Source organism: Equus przewalskii, chromosome 17, assembly GCF_037783145.1.
Source record: "Equus przewalskii isolate Varuska chromosome 17, EquPr2, whole genome shotgun sequence".
Classification (NCBI taxonomy): domain Eukaryota; kingdom Metazoa; phylum Chordata; class Mammalia; order Perissodactyla; family Equidae; genus Equus; species Equus przewalskii.
The window spans coordinates 27,000,589-27,025,162 of record NC_091847.1 but is presented as its reverse complement, the minus strand read 5'-3'; the positions used below and the strand labels follow the sequence as shown (position 1 = coordinate 27,025,162).

Genomic DNA, 24,574 nt, shown 5'->3' with positions numbered 1-24,574 from the left:
GCCTTGCAAATAGGGCCCACACGTCGAGCAACCAGTTTCCGTCTTACACAAAAATGAAGCTGCTGACAGGAGCATCATCCAGCTGATGGAGCTGATGGAGACTGTCCATTTATTTGAAGAAGGAGAAACAAAGCAAAACTCCCCATCTTCTCTGTTTTCTTTCTTTAGCTGTTGTGTGGTGTTAGCGGGTGAAGGGATCATTTATCCTAAATTACGGCTTCACACTTGCCTTGTAAGCAAACTATACTTTTACTAGTCCGCTCCATTTTCTCCTTATGATTTCTTTCCTTTTTCAGAGAAAATCTCTTATTTAATTTTAATATATTTACTTAAAAATAAACCCTGAAAAGACTCATCAGAGCCATTTAACAAAAAGACAAATATATACGCATAATTCTGTATTTGCTTCTTCATTTTTTTTAGGCCATGTGTAAAATTGACGCAGAAGGGGAATAAGACAGTTTGTGTTAAACAATGTAATTAGGTATATAAGTTGATAAAAAGGAGACTGTGTGGGTGTAAGTGTCCATGGTCCCTGCCTCTACCCTCATCTATCCTCATTCTTATCTCAAACCATTACAAGTGTGAAATAGGAGATCAGTTTCCAGCCCTTTAAAGCTTCTTAATGAATGGCAGATTCCCCCCACACAACAAATATTTACTATATAATAGGCACTGTTCCAGAGGATTGGGAAAGCTACATCAGTGACAGCCCGCCTTCCTCCGTCAAATAAATTCCTATTGAGAGATCCTAAATGAAACAAAGGTCACAAAATTTCCACGTGATGCTACTTCACTCCAATAATATAAAAAGCATTAAAGTTTGCCCCAAATTCAAAGTCCAATGTGATGTCAAATGAATCCACAAGCATATGTCACCTGACTCTGAACATTTCCCTCAACTACACAAGAATCTTCCCCAATGAAAGAAACACTCAATATTGATCACCTTTACAGAACGACTACAGTAAACTATTGTAAGCAATTTTTCAACCCCATATAAATGCTAAATGGTAGTAGGTAATAATATAGCTCAGGATCATGCTGATGTCTATAAACTGAAATTCCAAATACTTAGTAGATAAATTAAGCTTTAAAAGAATGAGATTTTAATTTTTCCTTCTTCTTTTAAAAGGCCAAGTATTTTCTGTGGACTTTCAGCTTTGTTCTGTCCCTCTTGTCTAGAAGGGTGCTAGCCATGTGCCAAGAACAACAGGTAAGCCAGCTTCCCTCAACCCAGAAAAATTACCCCTTTGCCACAGGAGCCATACTTATAGTTCCACAATGGCCAAGGAAAAACCTAATAGGAACAGATTTTTTTGCATGTGTAGCAAACTTAGTTCCAGAGAGGAAGAAAGAAGCCTGGTTTGCACTGTAGCAGAACCATTGGAACAATATGCTCCCTGTGTCCACAGGCCAGTCCTCCCCTGACACCCTCCTTTCTAGGGCATAGGGTAGAAAAGTCACATACACAGTAGATCGTGCCAGGGCCTGCTGACACAACCCTACTCCCAGATTTGCAGGCAGAAGAGTGAAGCAATGTCTGTACTATTACATATTCCTACCTTTTGTTTTTTTAAACAGATGTTCCGGCACTCAACTTGGGATGGGAAGAAGATAACGCAGGCCCACTTTCTCAGTGCTACTCCATCCCTTCTACCCACTCCTTAATTCTTTCATGCCTCTGAAGCTTTGGTAAAAGTAGGTAAAGAGTTTTGAACAGTGTTAAGACCCTCTTCCTTTTACCTTGAGTAAATAGAATCTGACACTTCTTGACCACACTAAACTGGCTGCAAGAGAGCTTCCTCCTTGGCCAGGTCATATAGGGAGAACTACGTGGAAAAATATTTTTTCCTTACAATTGTAAACGCAAGTGTGAAATACATAATCAAATTGTAAAGTACATTTATCATCTCAGAAGTTAGTATCATGATGCTTAGTGCATCATGAACATCACACCTTTTCTACTACAAATTGAGAAATTCCATGTTACTTTTCTAACTTTGTTATCAGTAAGCATTAATTTTTGTGTAATGCAAGAATTAGTTAAATAATTCCTAATAAAATCATAAAACAATTAAATTACAATGAAATAAAATAAACATCACCAAAAATATATGCTACATGCACTCTATATGGTTTTCTATAATTTAATATAATTCATATTTTTTTAGGTAATTCAAGGGAAGGAATTCCTATTTATTGATATGCCTATCCTGTACCAGACATTTTACTTTGTCTTATTTTTTCACCACAACCACCTTAAATTTAAGTATGCTTTTTCTCTCTTTTAAAATGAAGTTCACAGGGGTTTAATATCTTGTCCTCAATACACAATTAGTACTCACAAAGTAGGAAATCACACCCAGTTCATCTAATACCAAAACCTGTATGTTTGCTGCTGTAATATGCTATCGTTGAGGAGAATATGAAGAATCTAGTATCAAATACACTGATGTCCAGTTCCCAGCCAACAAATGATAAAAGAAATTGTATAAGAAATAAAAACAGTTCCCAGATATGCCTGTATCATGATCTCTCCTTCATCACTAACTTGTCCTGTGCTTGGGCCCAACACAGGGGCTAGGGTGAGCTAGCAGGAGTCTGCCCACGGGAGCTTTTTCCAAGTCAGGGTCCTGGAGAGAAGACCGAACCAGGAAACATACTCTGTCTGAGAAGCCAGAGGCAACAAACCTAGCGAAAGCATTTGACCTGAGCATTCGACCTGAGCCAATATTGTAACTGGAAAAATGAGCCTAAGCGTTAGGTCCAAAAGGCAATATAAGCCATACGTGGACATACAAGTACTAACTGAATCATCCAGGAGGATCGGAACTGGGTCACAATGCAGTATACAGAGTGGGTGGGCACAAGTGGTTCAGAAGGGTGTCGTGAAAATTAAAATGTTGGATGTCATATGTACATGCTGTTAGCCATGAAGGTAGACCTGGAAGATTTAAAGGCCCACAAAGAAGCAGACACTTGAATTCTAGGGAAAGGCAGCAATTCTCTCTGGGTCACTTCTACAACCTCCAGGCTTAGAGAAGCAGGTTTTTTTATTTTTCCAGTGAGGAAGATTAGCCCTGGGCTAACATCTATGCCAGTCTTCCTCTATTTTGTATGTGGGTCACTGCCACAGCATGGCTTGACAAGTAGTATAGGTCCACGACTGGGATTCAAACCTGCAAACCCAGGCCACCAAAGCAGAGCATGCCAGACTTAACCACTATGCAACAGGGCCACTTTCTAGAAGTAGGTTTTTTTCTTAGCTATTATTATTTCACAGTTGAGATTATCATGGAGAGGATAATTTTCGAAAGTAAGATTTTTATATTTAAGTACCTAAAACAACTCTGCAAAAAAAAAAAAAATCACTCTTAGAATGGTGCAAAATTAGAACTGAGTAGAGTACAAAGTTTACAATTGTGACTTTTTCACAGAATAAGAACTATTAAAGAAGACCACAAAGCAGCATGAAATTATTTCCAGGTCACTAGATAATCTGTAGGTGCAAATAATTTCTAGTCTCATTTCCCTTTAAAAAGGAAAAAATAAAAAGGTACAGGCCACTCTGAGCCCCTAGGCTGATGTCCAAATGGCCCTTTTGGTAGTTCTGACCTGCAAGGAGCAAGGAATGGATCCTTTGAGAAAGGAAACAATTAAGGGACCCTTTAAGCGTTTTGAGGAGTCTTACAGAAAACAACAACAAAAAGCTAAGGGTATTGGGATTAAATATCACAATAGTTTTTCCCCTAGCATTTGCATTGATTTTTCAGCTTTTGCATCAAAAAGGAAACCTGGCCTTGTGGACATTTAAGAGACTAGGGAATTTCATTTTCCATTTAATAAACTGATTTTCTTCCCCTCTATAGGTACTTGGAATTAGCGCAAACCCCAGGATAACTACAATTCCAAAAGGGAATGCTCAGTTCATTATGAATGGTCTTACAGCAAACAGTACTCTGACAGCCAAATTCCTGGTCTCCAAATTTGTAAGTTTGCCCTTTTTTTCTCACAAGTCTTACTCAAGACTGCTTCTGAGCTTTTGCACATTTAACCCTTACACTCAAAGACAATATGTTACTAAAGAACATGAAAAACTTCAAGTTCATACATTTGGGCTACAAGAAGTCTTATATTTATAACCAAATTATGACTATATTGAATAAGTTGACTGCCCAACTAACAGGATAAAGAAATGCTGTACTTATTTTCACATCTGTGACTACGCATCCTTTGAACAGATCGAAAGAATCATAAATTAACCGTAAATCTTAGGATACTTTTCATTTTATTTCTTTACTTAATGACAGCACTCATTCTCAATAGAAAAATTATGAATGATACTAAAATGTAAATAGTTGTTTTTAGTAGTCAAAATTAATTTATACTGTCTTTAACTGATCTGCATGTTCCATGTTATTTTTTAAACTTTTCATTATAAAAATAAAGCTAACATGAAGTTTCATGCATTACTTTATTTAATTTTCAATAAAACGCTAAGGAATGGGCACTATGAGTGTGTCCACATTGTAGATAAGGAAAAAACTTAGGGTAAATTGCTTGTAATCACACAGGTAGTAATCTGTAGGGCTAGTATTCAAAATAGATACTTAGGACTTTAATTGACATAGTGGTAGAAAAATATCAGGGATATAGCTTGCTTAGTCATTTCTAATTAACTTTAAATCAGCCCATATATTAATAAGTAAAAAAATGAAAAATTATCTTAAATACCAGATCTGAATTATTTGTCATTTGCTTCAATTTTCTACTTTTTGACCTGTATAAACAGACATAACCATAAATTTCAATGACCAAATTCTAATAAGAAAATGATGCATAATTAGTGCACATCTCTGCACTTGGGGAGGAGAGTGACTTGATTTTACATAGGGTATTGTTTTTCCTAATTAATTGTAGTTTTGTCACATGTTTGGATGTGATTGCTACATAAATGTTTTACAAATTGTTAAGAAACTTTAGGGATATCTAGAAAGAATAGTACAACTCAATAAATAAACTTTTACAAGTGCTGAAGAGAAATTTTACATTAAAATCTTACTTTGTTTCTTCATCCTGAAAGGATGAATTTTTTTAAAAAACATGGCTAAAATCAAGCATTAGAGATGCAAATATGTGTTCAGATCAGAGATACCAAAATTATTCAAATGATTAATTATTCATCATAAAATGTCAATTAATAATTATGAAGCATAAAAGGCATCTTTCTAATGCATCTTTATTTTTCTTGGCCTAAGGAGGGCTTAATATACATGTTCAATTGACTTCTAACAAGTTTTAAAAATTCGACAAACTAAACAAATTGTAAACAAGTGCAAACACTGAATTTTAATAAGAGAACAACAAATGTGCCCAAAATGAATGCAAGACAAAAAAATACAGAAAACAAAAAATATAGCCACATTCAAGACATATGCAGCCCGGTGTTCATTCACCTGCTCAGTAATGAGGCCAGGCTAAGAGAACAACCCAACAACTCAAGTTGTGAATTTGCTTAGCGTGTACAATATATATGACATGACGTTTCTCTCTGAATTGATCAATCTTTGTTGTGGGGGGGAGGTGCCTTGGAATTTTTCACACTTTCCAAGTAGTCATTAAAAGAAAAAGCACAGTTTAAGTTTCTTTAAGTTACCTACTATAATTTCTGAAGTCTGTTAAGCACTCCTAAAATGTCACTGTAAACGAGACATTTTTTCACATTGCCTTCATTCTAAAGAATTTCCCTATACGGAGTACTATCTATTTTTTCCAGGAACACTACATTTGGGGGGGGGGGGAGTCAGTTTAAGCTGATATGATAATTCTGAATATGAAGCCATTATGATCACCGGAATATTGATTTCTATTTATTTTTACTATTCTTATTTTGTTTTTTACTTTTCACTGACACCTGGTGAACTTGGTCTCTGATGACCCAGGGAGTTATTTTAGTCAGGGTGTCCCTGACCTCCTGCTGGTAGATTAATTACATATTAAACGTGTTTTTAAAACGAAATGATATATCTGTACACATAAAAGAGACAGAAAAGAATCAGTGCGAGGGAGAAGGCGCGATGTTAAGAAACAAAACAAGAGATTGCAAAAGAGAGATAGCAGATAGAAAGAAAGGAGAATGTAGGAAATGCAATTGGGAAAGAATTCCAAGAAAATAAGGATAAAGGGCAGGAAGGGCTGAAAGGAGGGCAAGAGGGAGGGAAGGAGGGAGGAAGGGAGGAAGGGAAAGATTTTGGTTTTCAATTCTCTGGGGAGACTGCTGGCGTCCGCACCCTGAACGCCCAGCCTTCCAAGTTGAGGCGAAAGCCACCTCCTCGGGCCTGCGTCGCATCCAACTTACTCCAAGTTTTCTGGTGACTCCTACAGGGCCCCTTTCCGTCCCCCCACCCCCCACCCCCTTAGCGAGATTGACGGTGGCGTAGAGGAGGCTTTTCCAGGCACAGCTTTTCTCATGGTAATCGGCCCCCAGCATCACCTCCCGGCCGCAGCCGCTCCCTCTCCGTGCGCAGCTCGCGGACCCCGGGGACCGGAAACAGGGCGACGGGCGGGGAGCAGGAGAGCGAGCCAGGTCAGCTGACCGGCCGGCGGGGCGGGGGTCGCGGGGTTCCCGGGCCCGGACAGGTCTGGGGGAGGGCTGGCGGGCGGGGGCCGACTCCCCCCACCCCAACGTGCTCCTTCGCCTGTGCGGCGGGGCCTTACCCTGAGATCAAATGGAGGGACCGAAGCTGGGGGTGTGGGGAACAGAGCGCGCCGAGAGTTGGGGGCGACAAGCAGACCTGTTTTGCATCAATAAATTAAGACGCTCATTTAAGTCCTGAAGTTTGCCGGTTCCTGTCAATGGAGACGTTGGCAAAAGCACTGAAGCCGAGATTCAGCCTTAACTTCATAAATAAAATAAAATAAAATAAAATAAAATAAAATAAAATAAAATGAACCCCTCAGCTGGCCGCCCTACTGGGGCCAGGTGACTTGCGAGATTCCACAGCCCGCGGCCCTCGCCGCAGGGATGTTAGGGACGGTCTGAGGTTCTCTGGTCCTGTTTTGATTTTGTTTGAAAGGGCTTCTCAGAGAGATGCTCCTGATTTTTTTTTTTTTAATAGACTTTCCCCTCCTATCCTAGGCTCAACTCCGAATGGATTGGATTGCGAGTTTGCACGTGAGAAAACCGTTTGGCTTGCCTTGGACCCCTGCCGCCCCTCACCCCTTCCACACACACCCAATCCAGGGGTCCCCCTTATCACCCTTTGCTTGCAACTCTGAAAGAAGTTGCCCACCTCCTGCGTAACACCATCAGGTCGAAATAATTCTTCTAGATGAAAGATCAATTCCGCTTGAAAACGAGAAAAGGTTCCTTCTTTTATTTTCTCCACATGGTATAAAATAAACAGAATTTGCTTTAAAAAAAATCATTAGCTGTGGCCAAATTCGAATTCCTTCTACAGCCTGCGTGTTCAAGGGCAGAAACATTGTATCTCTTCGGGCATCTGGGCCGGCAAGCGGAGCTGGCGGCAGGCGAGACGTGGGGAGCGGTTGTGAAAGTTGAGGAAATTGACAGACTGAGAGGTGAATGGGGGGGACAGGCACCAGGTCCTGGCTGGAGGGAATTAGAAAACAAAAGTGCATCTTCTCACCCTGCCTGGGTGGAGGGAATCCTGAGGGAGGCAGTTTGTTTTACTCAAAAAAACCCTAAACAATTATTTTCCTCCCTCCAATGTCGATTGCAATATTATTTCACATTTGCATGTATCTGTTGTTTTAATCCCCTTCGTCTGCGCTAATCTCGAAATGGATTATTAATAGGGAAGACAGACGGGGAAACAGCGATTCATTTGCAGGACTTGCTTTGCTGTGTGAGGAGCCGAAAGCCAGCAGCCCCCAGTCCTCACTCGACTTTTCCCTGCGTCCTGCTCTCCTGCATCCCGCTGATCCCACGATCCCCATTGTCCCCGACCTGGCCTTCGGACTAAGGGAGTGTTCGGAACAAATTTATATTCCGGCTTCCTCCGATCTCACCGCTTCTGCGTTGGTGGGAACTCTCTCGGTCAAATGGGGAGAGGAGTGCCAGGGGCGTGCCAGGCAGGGGCGGGGGGGTGGGGGGGAGGGAGGGCAGGGGGCAACCTACAGGCGCGCTCACGATTTGCGGGGACCCTTTCCGTGCCACCATCCAAATATCCACCTTGATGGGAACCTGAAAGATTGCCTTTTTACCCCAAATCAAATACTTGCGTGTCGGAACTCCCAGTGCTAAGTGTTGGGGCTGCCTCTTGCCACTTTAACAATTACTGAGCCAGAGTAATCAGATGATTAGGTGTTTTTAATGGAAATACTTAAAAGTCTTTTTTTTTTTTTAAGTCAAATCCTAGGTAACCTGACATTAATATACATAATAAAGACAAGTGATTTGTTAGCCGTTCGATTGGAGCCTTTGACCTGAGGTTTTGCTTGTGAATATGTGTCTGGGCTCCTGGAGTGGGGTATTGCCTGGAATCATTCCATGCAGTGGGCTGCTGCTTCCTCAGGAATGGGAGAGGAAGGTTGAAAAGCAAACTTCTAGAGAAAGCTGGACTCTAAGTTTTTTAAATAAAAAAGGGGGAAAATATATTAATAATAAAGATAAATCTCAGAGGAGGAACTTGATAAGTCATACATATATTTAATAAAAATATGTAATATTAAAAGAAATGTAAAACTTAAAATTTAGAATGTGTCTGACCTATGTTGGAAAGCTATAATTTCTTTTTTTATTATTAATTTTTAGACTGACCATATTGAATGCCCCTCTTCTATAGGTAATTTATCTGTAATGAGGTGGGGGAGATTAATTTGTCCAGCTCTTCTCATTGTAATAAATACTCAAGTTAGGAAAGAAGAAAGTCTGTAACCAACTGTGAAGATTTACTTTCTTACATCCTACAATAAGAATTGGCTGTGGTCATCCTGGGTGGCTATTGCCCCCCCCCCCTCAAAAAATAAACATACAAAATACAAAGACGTGCACCTCTGGGAGTATGGATGTGGCAATCCATGTGGTGACTGTTCCCTCCTTTGAGTGCAATTGCCAGTGACTCTTGCATTCAAAGTCTTGCTTTAGGCACACACTCAAAGCACAGTTCAAAGCAGTTTATCTTAATATAAGTAAAAGTCTAGTGTTGGATCAGGGTATTATTTGTTTCAGATTTCATCAGACTGAAAACAGAGGGCTGTAACATATTAACAATATTAAAGCAGAAAAATTGGCGTGAGGCTGTTCTTTAGTCCTCTTCACGCCTCCACCTTTACCTTTGCAAGGGAGCCCAAAGGCTGTGGCACTGGAAGTTTGTGCTCTGAGGTTCTCAAGCACTTTCACTCTTTAAAAAAAAAAAAAAAAAAAGCCTCAAAGTCCTTTAAGAAATTGAGCCTGAACCATTGGAGGCTAAGAGATTTCTTCCTTTTCCGATAAATGCCTGTGCTCAGCATCCTCAAATTTGGCTGTCTTTATTTACTTCTATATTAGTTCCAATTATGTGCAGTGTAAACCAGCTTTTTGATTAACAAAACAGCAGAGCATTGGTTAAGAACACTTAAACTTCAAAAAAAATTCCCCTGGGAAGTGGGCTCTGAATTGGTTAATAATGTGCAGTACTTGCTAAATTGCTGACTTCCAGATGTGGAAAATATCTTTCTTGTTTAGGACCTATGTAACCTGATTGGATTACGACAGAAGCGTCACGTTGGAAGCTTTTGAGTGATTATTTAATTAACCATACAGTAGAAAGCTGTATTCTCCAGGAAATCCCTTCCATATTTACATAACCAATCCCTTCAGAGCAAAGGTGGAGTCTTTTCTTTTTTAATTTTACTTTAATTGCAACATCAAAAAATATATACTCCAAAACTTAGACCCCATGCCGTTTAATATCATGCTCTTCCTTCCCTGCTAAGTTTCTCTATGGCCTTCCTCCTTTTCCTCTTGCCTCCCTACGTACACTCCCTCACTTTGTAGTGAGGTCTGCGTGAGATGTAGAGGGATTCAGAGATCGGTCAACCCAGCGCTCTATGGTAATTTACTTAGAGACCCTTTTTAAAAATGCCAAACTACTTTTTTAGTATTGGGATCCAATCCAGAAATTCATCACACACACACCCCCCAACACACCCGCCCCAAGATGCAGTTCACATGCAGCATTTTTTTTTTTTTTTCTGGCTTTGGCATCTAAAAGGAAAAAAAGAAAATTGAGAGAAAGGGCAAAGAATTTAGTTCCAGAAGCCGTGCTGAGAAATCCACACAACTCAATGTGCATCTCAAATCTGGTCATTAGAGATATCTGCGTAAGAAGAGGCGATCTGGATTGAGGACCTGGGAGCTTTCCCTTTAACTTTCGCCCCTTAGAGTTCTCCAGTTCTGTGAATGGTGTGCACCGTTTTCCGCCCAGTACTCTGTAGGATTTAGTGATGAGGATAATGATGCCAAAGGCTTGACGGGGGGGTTGGGGGGGGTTGGGGGGGCGTGGAGAAGGGAGGGAGGGAGGCGAGAGGGAGGGAGAGAGGAAGGGAGGGAGGTGGAATTTCATTTCTTCCACTAAAGCGTTTGCGGAGACTTCAAGGTATAATCTATCCCAGATCCTTTCCCAGAGAGAAACTTGGCGATCACGTTTTCACATGATGCTCACGCTCAGGGCGCTTCAATTATCCCTCCCCACAAAGATAGGTGGCGCGTGTTTCAGGGTCTCTCTTACAGAAAAGAAAAAGAAAAAAATGTCATTAGAAGAGGCGTAACACGTCAGTCCGTCCCCAGGTTTGTGTTTCCTGGAGTGGCCGAAAAGAGATCAGTTCTAACCTGCTCCGCAGGAATAACGGTCCTGTCTCCCGACACTCTTGGCGAGGTTTTGTACAGTTTGCTCCGGGAGCTGTTTCTTCGCTTCCACCTTTTTCTCCCCCACACTTCGCGGCTTCTTCATGCTTTTTCTTCTCACCATTTCTGGCCAAAACTACAAACAAGACTTCGCAGGTAGGTTTTTTTCCCCCCTTTCTCTCTTTTTATTCCTTTTTGGTATGGTCATCCTCCACCCTCCTTTTATGATTTTATCCTTTTAAGTGGGGATGTGAGTCTGAAGTGAGAAGGAGTGTCTGTGGGTAGGAATTTCAGGTGGGTTTAGCTCCTTTGTGGCAAGCTTTTCCCAAGAGTGACTTCTTTGATTTCTCTCGCACTCCCGCCCGCTTTCCTTCCTTTTCTCTCCTTTTTTCCTCCCCCAAATAATTTGCCCTGTACCTGTCCATTCAGGTAACCAAAGGTGCCTTTTGCTACCCAGCCTAGGAAAAGTTTTATTGAGAACTATATGGTTGGAATAAAACTCTTCAAGGGGAGAGATTCTGCTCTATTTTCGCACCTAGTTCCAATTCATTGTATTCAGCAATTAAAACTTGGCAAATACCTGTTAATAAATTATACAAAACTACTAAATTCGGGGGCAAGTCTTTCTCTTAGATATGGCCGTCCATCCTTGCCCACCAGAGAAGGCTGTTTTCTAAGCAGAAAGTTGTCTGTTTTTGTCTGCTTAGCGAGTTTCATTTCTTTATTTCATTCTTTGTGTGTGTGTGTATGTGAAGTAACACCTCACTTCTGTGATGATAAATAAAGAAGTGAAAGTCCTCATGGAACTTGAGTCGTTCACCAAATTGGGGGGGGGGTCACTACAGCTGGGAAGAAAACTGCTGTCAGAATATCAGGGTTTCAAATTAAGGATAACTTTTGAAATTGTATTTTAAATGGCAAAGTGATATAGACATGGATTTAACAGGAGACACATACACACACATACCCCCATTCCATACTTTGGCACTGAAAAGTAGAGAGATAGCAGGAGTTCCCAGGAGCAGTGGTAAGCCCCGCTAACATGAATGTGTTTATCTCCCACCTACTCACATATTTTACATGCTCCCCCTATAATGATGAAGGCAAGATTACTAACTCCAGAGGTAGAAATAACAGGCAAAGATAAAGTTTACAGCACAAATGCCCTGTCTCTCCCTCACACACACATGCTCATAAAACTAGCAGCTTACTTTATTAAACATGTATTTATATGCAATCGTGTGTAAGTCTCAGCATGAATACAGACAGGCCAGCTGTTTCATCCCAGACACTTGTGTGACCATTTCTTTATTTCAGGATTTTTCCCCAACAATTTCAAATCAATAGGAGAGCCAAGAAATGACAAAATGTGTCAAACTTGAATTAAATTAAGTCTCCCACTCTGCCTAGGTTAAATTCAAGGTGCTTTCTAAATCATCCACTTCCCCATCTCTCGCCCCCCCCCCACCCCCACCCCTCTCAGCAAATGTGTGGAAACTGATACTCACTTTCCAGGTTTTCTGCTAGGCTTCTAGCACAGGAGACAATAGGTACGGGGCGTGGGGACTGAGTGTGCTCGGCAGAGAAAGGGTTAATGGCCCTTGTGTTACAGTTTGCATCTGTTACATCTTTTATAGCCCCCTGTTTAAACTAATCCTCGAGGCGCAGCATCTTCCCAACCTCCACCGAGTTTCGGGATTCTCCTCCTCTCCTGCCTGCCTCGGAGGTTCCCCTTCTCCAAGTTTTGACAGTTTCAGCTGAAAAAAATGCAGCGCCTCACTCGATTTTTAGGTACAAAAGTTTCGAAGCCAGAAAGGATACGATCATTTAGTAGAGCTTAAAAGTATTGCCGTAGCGGTTGGACTTTCTCTTTCCTTTCTTGAGGGGAAAAATTTTTTTCTACTGGAACTATTTAAGGGAACCAGTGTGGGGGAGCATGTGTATGAGTGAGGTGGGGGGAAATACTTAAGTAAATATTGTCAAAGTGGCGGAGGTGGGGGGGGGAGGGACAGTGTCCAAAGAGGCTTATAATTATATTTCTTATTGCGGCGTGAAACGGGAAATCTTAATTTGGGGGCGGGGGGGTGGGGGGAGGAAGAGACAGTGCCTCGATAAACTCCAAAAGGGGAGGGGAGGGGGCGCGGGCGAGTGGGCTTCCTATAATTACTATTATCAATTTGCCCGAGTGTGCTTCATCCGGGGGCTGTTTCGTGTTGTTTGTTTGTTTGTTTGTTTGTTTCCTCTGGGGAATGGGGTGGCGGGGGGTGAGACAAGATGAGAGCGAAAGAAAGCCTCGCCTCACCCCAAGTTCTCGAGCCGGGCTGAGGACTTTTCGGAGGAAAGGGTCCGCCTAACCCTGAGTCAAGCAGCCTTACTGTACCGCCGTGTGCATTCCCTCATACGGTCAGGAGTTATGACTCATTTTGAAGATGTAATTCTTGTCTCTCTGATCCCCTCGCGGGTGCAACACACCAAACAGTAACAAACACAAAGCGCCTTGGGGCCAAGGCTCGGGTGGGGGGCGGGGAGGGGGCCGCCGAAGTTTCGCTTTGGCGTTGGGGGGCGCGGATGGGTGCTCGCCGGGGCCCTGGCCCGGCTCCCCTGGGCGGCCCGCGCGCGTTTCAATGGGCGCGGGCGATGCCCACATTGTCGCTGTGTTTGGTTGCTAGATCGAGCCTGCGTGCTGCCGAAGCAGGGCGCCGAGTCCATGCGAACTGCCATCTGATCCGCTCTTATCAATGAAGCAGCCGATCATGGCGGATGGCCCCCGGTGCAAGAGGCGCAAACAAGCCAATCCCAGGAGGAAAAACGGTAAGAAGCGGCCCGAACCAAACTTTTCCGGGCCACTCCGGGGCTCGAGACCCAGGGAGAAGGAGGGGGAAAGGGAAAAGGAACCGAGGCGGCGGCGGCGGCGGCGCCCAGGGCTCGCGGGCGAGCCTCCCTCCGCGGCCGGCGCCGGAGCCCGGCGCGCGCGGCCACTGGACCGGGGGGAGTTGGGGAAGTGCCGGGCAAAGTGAGCGTCGGGCGCCGGGGGGCTCCGAGCGCGGGGGTCCGGCCGGGGCCCCGCGCCCCCACCCCTGCCGCCCCTCGTGCCCCCGCCTCCGCCCTCCCTCCGCCTCCGCCTCCCGCTCCGCGAGCGCCGGGCCCGCCGGGTCCCCGGCCAGGCAGCGGGAGCGTCCGGCGAGGGCAGGGCGGGGGCCCCGGCGCCAGGTCGTGCAGGATCCCGGGGCGGGGGCGGGGGTGGCAGAGGAACTGCGAGGGCGGGAGAGGGGGCCCGGGGCTGCGCCTCCGCCGGGCTTAAAGTTTCTTGCCGTAGTCTCCCGGCCGCCTCCCCGTACACCAAGTAACGGTCCGCGGGCAGCGGGGCCCGGCCGGGCGCGCCCGGCCCCCGGGGTGGGAGGGACTCGGCCGGCCCCGCGCGGGGTCCGGCGGGGTCTGTGCGGGCTCCGGGGCGGGCGGGTCCTCTCCGGCGGGCTCTGGCCCCACGCCGGGGGCTGGCGGAGTCGAAAAGCGCAAGGAGACTTTTTCTGGGCAGTTTCTGCATGGTCAGGAGGAGCCCGTTATCCAGGCTGAGTCAGGAAGGAGGAAGGAGATGGGGGTGCGAGGGGGCCATACGGACCAGCAGTGGGCGATTAAAGGGGTGACAGTTGAGTAGGTCCATCTTGGAGAGAGGCAGAGAAGGGACAGGGAGAGAGAGAGAAAGAGAGACCGACCCCCTAGGTATTACCCCCAAACAAAATCGTGGGAATAAAAGAGAAAAGTGATTGGCAAGAGCGCAGAAGGCGCCTGGGGGAGGGGAGAGAGCTGGGGACAAGAGAGGGTGCCGAGGGGGAGCTGACGGAGGATACTGAGTTTAAAAAGAAAAACCAACCCCCCAAAACAAACAAGCGAACTAGCGCCAGCTCAGACTGGGAAAGGAAACTTCTCGTTCCCCTCGCTCTGAGCCCGATCACCCGGCGCGGGGCCGCGTTGACGCTCCCGAGCTGGCCGCGGGGACGCGGCGCCAGCCCGGCCTCCGGCCTCCCGCAAGCCCAGCCCTCGGCTCGCGGGGAGCGCCCGGGCCCACTTGGAGCAACTTTCTTCCAGAGAAGACAATCGCGCGCGCCCCCGGCCTGCCCCGGAGCTGCCCGGCGCGGGGAGGGGGCGGCTGGGGGCGCAGTGTGGGGTGCTGGAGGGAGGAAAACACAAAGACGAGAGAATTTTGATTAGAGACAAGTGATGCTTCTCTCTCTGTGTCTCTCTGTCTCTCTCTAGGTTTTGTGCGTGTGTGTGCGTGTGTGTGTGTGTGTGTGTGTGTGTCTTTTGCTTGTTGTGGTGGAGGTGTCGAGCCATATGGGGGAGTGATAGAGGAATTTTAGTCAGAAACTGTTCGTTACGTTATCCTGCCTTTTCCCTTTGTGCTGCCTTTGATCTATTGGCTTGGCTTAGTATTACAAAAAAACAAGTACAATAATATATTCCGAGCTGCTTCCCCAAGATCCAGTTCAGGCTGCCTCTTTTAAGTCAGTCTCTCTCCCTCTCTCTCTCTCTCTCTGTCTCTCTGTCTCTCTCTCTCTGTCTTTCTCTCTCTCTCTTTCTCTCTTAATTTAATTTTTTCTTCACTCTGGTGTCTGGCATTATTTAAGGTGGTCCTTACGCAGGAGACCTCCCCTTCCCCATCTCTGGGTAATTTAGTAGACACTAAAATTACACCTAATGTCCCCCTCTCCTCTCTTGTGTTTCCTCTGTTCCTTTTATTAAATGTTGGTTATTGATTTTCTAAAATCAATGTCTGTTGTGGGGCTTTTTTTCCCCCTCTTACAAGTATATAAAGCACGTTGCTGATCAACTGGATAACAAAAGCTTTGTGTCATGGAGGCATTTTTGTTCTTATGTTAAACAGTCATTTTTTGAGAGAAAAGAGAATGAGATTTAAAGCAAGGTTCCCAGAAGTGTTCTTTTGCAGGAGAGACTATTTAGGACGCTTGTTTCTTCTTGCCTGCCTCCTCCCACCCCCTTCGGGATTTTGCCACCGAGGACCAGCCTGGCCCCGGCAGAGAGGTCAGGCCGGAGCCCAGGTCTGGGGAAATGGAGGGCTCCAGGCTTCCTGGGAACCCTGGGCAGGGGGGGCTGGCAGAGAGGGAGGCCGGCTGGGGGCTTCGCAGGTGAAACGGAGCGCCGGGGAGGTGCTCAGCCATGGACACTGCAACCACTTCCCCCTCCGCCCAGCCAGTAACTTGGGAGAAGCCTCAACACTCCGAAATGGAAAGTTGAATTGCACATTTTAAGGCATTTAGCCCAGAGTCTGCACACTTAACGGCAAGCCTATCCATCGATTACAGCTTCTCTAACTTTGACTGCTACCTGTCTCTTTTTCCAAATAATCTTTGGAAAAAACGTGCTGCACGTTGGTTATTTGTCAGTATTTTTCTTTGGTTTTAATATCACTGAGCAATGTCCTGGTTTTAAGAAGCAGGTAGAAGAGTTTCTTCTCCCCCTTTTTCATTTTCTTTCTCATCAAGCATGTATCCAATGCCTTTCCCTTTGGGAATTGCCAGGATTTATCTGAACTGAGTGGATTTTTCTTCTTTCCTGGATTCATGGAAAAGATGTCACTTTTGAGCTTGTGTCTTTGCTGATAACACTAAATATGATGATGCTTATCAAAATCATATAGAAATTCCTGGAAAGGAATAATGGCAATACTAATTATGGAAGTAGAAGCTGCAAGAAAAAAAAAAAGTGGTCATCCAGGAAACTAGAATGGCACTTTATATAATTTTAATGAAGTCAACAGTGTATATATAGACTAAGGCGACAAGGAGATAAAACACGTAAAGCAGTGTGTGTGTGTTTGAAAAGCTAGTCAAGAACGTGGGTTCGAAGACTATGCTGTATACAATTATTAAAAAGCAAAGGAGAAGGAGGCAGTTCGAGGAAAACAAATGTGAAAGGAGAGAAACAAGAATCTAAAATACAGCCTTCAAGATTCTCAGGCTAGCAAGATGTCTGGCAAAGACAGGGCCAGGGCCAAGTTAATCCATAGCGAGCAGTCTCCTTTCCCCCACATGGAAAGGATGAAATCTCTTCCCAGAAAATAAGATGTGCAGAAGGAAAGGAGGAGAGGGGTGAGGGGGAAGGAGGCAGAAAGCAAGTTGCCGGCAGACAAGAATGTGTGTCGGTTTCAAGAAAGTTCAGTCAGATGATCTTCAGTCGCCTGACTCACTTGGTAACACTTTCACTGAAGCTGGAGAGGAGGGGGAAAACCCAGCCCCCCTCTTCCATTCCCCTGATTATACCCCACTATCTCCACACAGCCTTCGAGTCAGAAATGAGCGCTCGGAGCGGGAGATGCCCGGCTCCTGCCTGCCACTGGCTCAGCCCAGTTGTAACTTGCAAAGTTTGTTGCTTTAGCCCCTGATTCAGGCATCGGCTCCTGGAGATGCTGCGGCTTCCCTCCTGCCTCCTGCGGAGCCTGGGAATATAGGCCTGCCTCCCCAGCCCACCATCTTCCAGCATCAGCCTCTGAAAAATTGCACATACACATGCACGTTATAACAAAAATCAAATCGGGAAACTGCTTGTTTCAGAAAAGTGAATGAAGTTGTCTTTTAAATGAAAACTGAATTAGGAGTGGATTGGGGGGCGGAGGAAATGGAAGAAAGAATGAAAAGTTAAATTTGATTTTCCTTCAAAGTTTCAGTTAAAAGGTTGAGGATTGTTTGGAAAGTGGGGGAGATTTTTACAAACGCCTTTGGTCTCTGGTTTTCAGTGGTGAAGAAAAGGGATAAAGTTGGATGTTTTCAGGGCTTTGGATTCTACAAGAGAAACAGTCAGATGAGCAGAAATGATTGTCCCTGTTTAAGATAAGCCCTCACTTCTACCACATCCTTAAAGGGAGTGGGGGTGCTGGTGGGGATGCTTCGAGGCTGTGGGGGCCAGAGAAGTTGCTCTCCTTTCAGAGATGCTTAAACAAAAAGGAAAAGATGCATTCAGCCCCTTCTTAAGGATGTGGCTCCTGGCTCTCCTCTCTGAGAGGTGAAGTTGGGATGGGGCAGCCGTGAGTCTGAGCCCCTCAGTCCACGCTGAGGCAGGAAAGTTCCCTTCGGATTACAGTGGGTTCAGGCTTGGTTATCTTTGCAAGTGTGGAAATCTTTTGCAAGCAGCTTTCTTTATAAAGTTGATGAGCTTATCGAGAGCCTGTTTTGCTGCCTCTCAAAGCACTCAGGGGCAGTTTGGGTGGCAGGTACCAGTTCTAAGGGTGCTCCAAAGATATCCATCTCCATCCTTTTCTCTCTGTGGAGATCTTCTGCAAGTTTTGTCACGCTGCACACACACAAGGCTGGGGGCTATGTATCTAGACTGATCTATTTGTTTTATCTCGGTTTGGAAAAACTAAGTCAGTTGGGGTAGAAACATGCCTTCCTTCGTCGCAGAACCACTAGCCTGCTGGCATCCAGAGCGTGACGCTCCACCAGGGCTGAGGGTGGGCTAAGGATTTTAAACTTTACATTGTTTCTCTGTTGACAAATAAAAACAAATTCACGTCTTTAAGCGTTTATTTCCAAATATGAATAAAGCCAAGATTAAAGTTCCCCACTGAACTGCCATGACCTATGTTTCAGATGCTTCCTTTCTCCCTTGCTTAATTTGGTCAAAGTAAGGAAAATTCCAAGAGGTTATCAAAGACCCTAATGCTGTATTAAGAATATTTCCTGGGAAAAATGTGTGTCTGCCCTGAAGGTAGGAAAGGAGGGTGTTGCTAGCTCTCTAGCAGTGCCGGGTTTCTTCCAAGATGTGGGAGATTCTTTTCCTTACAACAGTTTTTGTCATCTGCATTCTTCCAAGGCTTTTAAGGTGCATTTTCTTCTGTGTGAAAGAGAACTCTTTGTCCTTTTCCTCTCCAGCACCGTGGCTTCCCAAGGTAGACACTATTTTGTGCCTGTCACAGAGAGAGGGAGTGCAGGTTCGCAATGCTCACAGACAATTGATTGTCTGCCCTAATGTGTTTCATTTACATGTTTATAACGTCAATGGTGCTGGGGTGTCCACTGTACCATTCATTCCCGCATTCCCACAAGGGGGCAATTGTCTGAATGGCCAAGTCAGACACCTTTTTGATTGCTCTTTGGTTGTCTTTTTAGAGCAAAGAGATAAAGGAGGAAAATCTGTGATGCAGAAACACTAGTTGAAAATATACAGAATTAAATGTCACCACAAAAGCAGATGTTAACGTAAGCCCAAATATGCTTTTTAGCCAAGATGTGAAGATTGAAAAAAATAATTCAGAGCAGAGGGAAGGATGATTTAAAACCAATAAATACAGCCCTATCCCCCCCTCCCTATTTCTTTTCTTTCTTTAGCAATCAGAAGATGAAATGTGATTTTCCTTTTCATTTTTAAGCTTTGACACATCTAGGCACCTCCTCATTATTTGTATGTTTGCTGTGATTTGTGAATTTTGTATATATTTACATAGCTCTGTTTATGCCAACACCATCAGCTTACCACTTGGAAAATCTATTGAATGACTATTTGGGCTGTGGGGAGTGTAAACTTTTGAAAAGTAAGATCCAAGTATTTCTTCATCAAACATTTTTTAGAAGGAAAGCAATAATAATCAGTACAGTCTATGGAAGTCTTTGCTTTAATAGCTATGTGCCAAATACTTTTATCTTGGGTGACAGTCATGTCACAGAGAACGCTCTCAGGAAAAGTGTAACTAGTAGTTACAAAGTAAATAAAGAATTTCGTTTTAAGGTGTTCTGTACTGTTTTTATGCTGTGTGTGTGTGTGTGTGTGTTGTCTTGCATTTCCTCTGAGGAAGGTGATAGGAAAAGTCATCCATACGTGTGTTTGGGGGTTTTTCTCTTCACTCATTTTCCCCCTGCGTATTATGCATATATGGAGCACACATGAATACACCTGCTTTAAAAAAAAGATTTCACAGTTCAGATGGTGCCTTGCTGGTTCATTTAGGTAATACAGTTATTAGAAGTTGGTCTGATTTCGCGTGTGGTCCAGAAGGAGAGAAAATGCTAACTCTTATGTCATCTGGTGGGAGGTAAACAGGAGGATATAACTTTTATAATTTTGTAGTAAATTAAGGAGGGAAAAATCACCAGTCTGTGAAAAGATTGGTGCCTCTCCGGGAAGACACACACAGTAGCTGCACCGTTAGCTGAACCCCTGACACGGCGGTCTTTTGAATGCCTTAGGTATGATTTCACTTTCGCTCACATCAATGCTGACCTGAATGCCTTTCATATCTGATCCGCTGTGTCTCTCCCAGTAAACATCCCCTGAGGGGAGAACAAAGAAAGGAGCTCTTCTTCTTCTTAATCACAATTCAGCCCTTTCACCGCCGGCAGGCTCCATTTGCATTCTGCCACAGAAAGCCAAGATGAAAAGAAAGAGAGAGAGAGAGAGAGGGAGAGAGAGAGAAGAGAAGCAGAGGGTAGTAGCTGAGTAAAATAACTTAGGTGTTTGTGGCTGTTTGTTGGGCTTTCCCTAGTTACCAGCCTTATATAGTTGATGCTCAACCAGGCCCTGTCCCTCCTGACAGGCATATAGTGTTACAAGATGGCATGTCTGTACTATTCATGGCCACCCGCTCAACACTTGAGGTAAAAAGTGTCAGGGAGGGATCAGATTCTCCCCCAGAAGCCTACTAGACTTGGGGTCAGGTGTGTGGACTTCCCACTTTTGAGTGCTGCCTACTATTTGGCTTCACTCTCATTGTTTATCATCAGACCAGGGAGGTGAGGGCACTGGGGTGGTGGGGGGAGCTGGAGCCTGCTCAGGAGGAGAGACAGGATAAAGTCTCCGGAGGCCCTGGTCTGGTCTCAGTGATGGGTGTCTGGCCCAGAGAAAAAGGGAGAGGTGCTTACACCCAGCCTGAACACACTGATAAATCTTTAGGAAAACTGGAAAAGACTTTCCCATTTTTTCCCCTGACTTTTTATGATAATTCATATTTTCAAATGAAAGGGGAAAAAAGCCAAGAAAGAAACTCTCAAATGAGCCAAAAAGAAAAAAAAAATTCTCTGAAAAGAATTTTAGGGGGAAAAGTTGTTCTATTTTAAAAAGCTTTGAGGGCTGTAAAGTGCCACGTTTTTCACACCTTCTCCATACTTTTTTTTCAGATTTTTTTAGTATGTTTAACATTTGTGAGATGACAGCCTTTTTGTATCTCAAACTGGATGCTTCAAGATTTGTAGGGAGGGGTTGGTGGTATTCACGTTCTCTTGAGAGAGAAAGTTTATGCCTAAAGGGCTCCTTCTTACTGGGAACTGTTTAAACCCTCGCAGGCGGACCTGTCAGGTTTTAGTGTGTTATTTGCCTCCATTTTCAACGTGCAAAAGTAACATGCAGTTAATGGTATTGGACTGAGACCACAGCAAGAGCAGAAACCTCTCGTGACAACTTTTCAGCTATATTATCTTGCTCCTAAACTGTCTTGTCTTTTTTTTTTCTTTCCTTTCTGAAACCACTTTTAAGATACCAACAGTTTTTTTTTTCAACAATTAGATTAAGCATATAATGTGCGCGTGCATGCGCGCGCGCACACACACGCACACACACACACATGCAACTTTGGAAGTGCAGTCTCATCAAACAGCAGTGTGTAATTGGAAACGGGGACTTTTCCGATAGCCATTGTGGTAGATTTCACTTATAAGAGCAAAACTAGCAGAGATATTAGAAGTTGTACATGAGCATGTGACACAGATTCCTGAATTTTTTTCTTTTTCCCAGAAGATTTACAGAATTTACAAAAAGAGATTAGCCCTACACCTTCCACCCCGCCTAGCCACCCCCATGACCCAAGCAATGAAGGATTTAGGCAGATTTACTTCAGTAAACACCTTTGGACACTTGGGGGGAAAGTGGGAGTCTGTTTGCAAAAGGAGGCTTTTGTTAAGTGAGGTATGGGGATAATGCTTTACCAGGCAGCTGTGATATTAACCTACCCAGCAATGCAGGAGCACTCTTTAACTCTTTGAGTGCCTGGCCCTTTGCACCCAGCAGATAAAATCCTGGCTCTTCAAAGACACTGAGAATTCTGGCTCTAGCAGTTTATTATTCAGACAAGTCTTGTAGACATGAAAACTGTTCAAGCTTTTAAAACAATGTGGTTTAATTAGATGAGGTGGACTTACATTGCTCATAAGCCCTCCAAATGGTGGTTTATAATTGGCAAAGAAAAAAAAAGGAATCAAGGCAGCACATTAAAAATTCCAGGAAATATCTTTAGAAAAGCTATTTTCATTTCCAGCTTTTAAAATATTAGACTATGGTAGCTAGAGGGAATGAAGCAGCTGGGGCCTCTCTCCTTACTATAAAAGACACCAGAAGTTTGTGATGAAGAAAGAGGCTTCAACTCGAAAAGCTGTAAGCGGCCAGTTCTGACAGTGACATTATCTCAGCTCTCGCATCTTTTGGAGGGGGACATCTTGCCTGTCTTTCGGAGCTTGGGAGGTCATGTGAACCCCAGAGTCAGGGCCTCAGGCCCGTGTTACCAACTTGAGACTTTCCAAAGCAAGCAGAGAGGCATTTATAAGAGGAAGGAGTTAATGGTTATTTTTTGCTGGGCACAAGAATAACTTTACAGGTGTTGCATTTGGGCTTAAATAAGATTGCCTTATTTAGTTTCGAAAAAGAGTGTAGGTGTCAACGTTTGAGCAGCCACGAATGTGTGAGAAAGTAAAGGGTATGAGACATGACAGAATTAAAGGTGTTTGCTATGTTGTTACACCGTGTGTCAGGCTGCAAGCTCCCTTTGTCACAGCCTCCTGGTGATTTGACAGCGCGGATCTACTTCCCTTCTAGGTGAGACAGCATTTTTTAACTGGAGTTATAAATACGGTATACCCTGCATGTTGCACCCTGCCTCCAAGATCCGTGAATCCTCTTTGAGAGCATCTTGCCCTGAGACACAATGAACAAATGCTGTATACAGGGGGCTGTGCACTCCGGGGCCCGGGCATCGCCAGCATCACAGTAGCTGGCATTGACTGTTGTTTGGCAAGAAGGTCCTCTGCCAAATCATCCAATAATTAAGTTTTATGTTATTTGTATGAACGACCAAGCATGCAGTATTCCTTTTCAAATCAAAGGAAGGCTTAAAATCACTTTTTGAACACTTTCAGACCATGGTCAGGTCACAGTTTGGGGGCTGAATTAAAATGATCTCATTCATGATCTAATTGAGGTTGGCAAAACCTTAGCAGTAGCAGGAGTACATAAATATAAATCAAAGACCAAAATTTAGCAAATCATATCATTTGCTAGAAATCTGCTCATGAATTATTCTCCGATTGCCAACCCAGAAGTTAAACTTTGTCTCCCCTCAGCAACAGTAACTGCGCATATTTTTTCACGCTCCTGACAGGAAAGTTAGAGCAGCTAAAAAGAGGAAAGAGAAGGAAGATGATCAATGTCTCATCAGATATTGTGTATGTGTGACCCAAGAAAGTATGATAGCTAATGAAGCCATGCACATTACAGTGGAGGCTGCAATCTTGGTTAGAAATGAATGTGGGCTTCTGAAAACCAGACTTTGGAAGAGCCAGCAGTGGGAACACGTAAGGGTTGTAAGGGGAGCAAACGTTTCGAGAAGGATCTGGTTGAACTTTGCTTTCATTTTTCAACTGAAGAAATGTAATCATCATAATGATTCATGATATTTTTACAAATTCAGTTCTATTACTGAGCTGAGGGGATGAGATTTGAAGTAATTGTTAGAATTAAGTGACAATGCATACATGTTAGTATACATATTTAAGTTACCTTTCTTTCTTTAAAAAAAAAAAATTACTATAGAATTAAGACTCCAGATAGCTATTCCTCTAATCTATGGGATTAAATGTCATGTTCTATTGTATGAGTCCATTTTTAGTTGTTCATTTTTCTTGGTTGCTGTGTGTTAGTTTAACTTAAACCCACACACACTCTGCTTTAAACTGGAAGAGACCTAATTCTGAATGTGAATATTTTAAAGTTTAAATTTTAAACTCTATTTATATGAAGATATTCTTTCAAGCAAACAATAAACACAGAACTGGTCAGTTCACCTAGCTTTATTTATCATGACAGCAAATGTGTGAAGGTGTATTTTTAAATCACAGTGATAAGGTGGAAACATTTTAAAATAATCTCAGGTGATAGAGGTAAATGACTGCAGTCCTTTGGCAATAGGTAATTTTCATTAATGATTTCCCGTGACAAAAAGGCAAAACATATTCTGTGTGAAAAAAGTAGAATGGATTCCTCTTTAATAGTTGCATTGCTAATATGACAATATAGTGATTTTTGTGATTTATATACTGTTTCATGTTTCTTTTTATAATCAATTCTAGGAAAGAAAGGTACTCCTGACAAGAAGATAGAGACTCCCTCCCACAAATAAGTAATCAAAATTAGATCAACAGATTAAGATATCACGCTATTTAAGATCTGAGAATTTTTTCTCTCCCTTAAACAGATGAGTAAATTTCAAGGAATTCAGTGCCCAAGTGATCTGTAAATGTAGTATAGAGCTTTCACTGTTTCTTAGTTTAAATTGTTTTTGTATTGTCTTGTATATCTGAGTAACCGTAATCAAAGAAACTTTGCAATTTGCCTATTCTTGGAAGTACGTAAGTTTCTATTTTAGACACAAAGCACATCAATGGAAGTGTTTCACATCATGAGATTTCTCAGTTTTAAGAGGTGAGGTTTATATATAAAGAGCTCAGTAAA

The 24,574-nt window shown here is 43.6% G+C and overlaps 1 protein-coding gene and 2 long non-coding RNA genes across 14 annotated transcripts in view; 2 read left to right on the top strand and 1 right to left on the bottom strand.

The window, feature by feature from the left end:
• The window catches only part of LOC103566246 (uncharacterized), a 68,159-nt gene extending 61,058 nt beyond the window's left edge, over window positions 1-7,101 (bottom strand). For 6 of the 7 annotated variants that reach the window (XR_011528726.1, XR_011528731.1, XR_011528730.1 and 3 more), the window contains exon 1: window positions 6,721-7,087. This is a non-coding gene — a long non-coding RNA (uncharacterized lncRNA). Of the gene's footprint in view, window positions 1-6,720 lie in introns of all 7 variants that reach the window. The other variant, XR_011528729.1, reaches the window with a different exon arrangement.
• On the top strand, window positions 6,318-7,430 carry LOC139076784 (uncharacterized). Its single transcript, XR_011528732.1, has 2 exons — window positions 6,318-6,589; window positions 7,142-7,430. It is a non-coding gene; the product is annotated as an uncharacterized lncRNA (long non-coding RNA).
• Window positions 7,431-10,434: 3,004 nt separating this feature from the next.
• ZEB2 (zinc finger E-box binding homeobox 2) overlaps window positions 10,435-24,574 on the top strand; it is a 132,223-nt gene continuing 118,083 nt past the window's right edge. Inside the window, exons 1-3 of one of the 6 annotated variants that reach the window (XM_070581313.1) lie at window positions 10,562-11,008; window positions 12,490-12,643; window positions 13,522-13,663. In XM_070581313.1, coding sequence (XP_070437414.1) covers window positions 13,591-13,663 — 73 coding nt within the window. In that variant the 5' untranslated portion in view covers window positions 10,562-11,008; window positions 12,490-12,643; window positions 13,522-13,590. Of the gene's footprint in view, window positions 11,009-12,489; window positions 12,644-13,037; window positions 13,256-13,277; window positions 13,331-13,521; window positions 13,664-24,574 lie in introns of those variants that run through there. The other 5 variants (XM_070581316.1, XM_070581312.1, XM_070581315.1 and 2 more) reach the window with 5 other exon arrangements.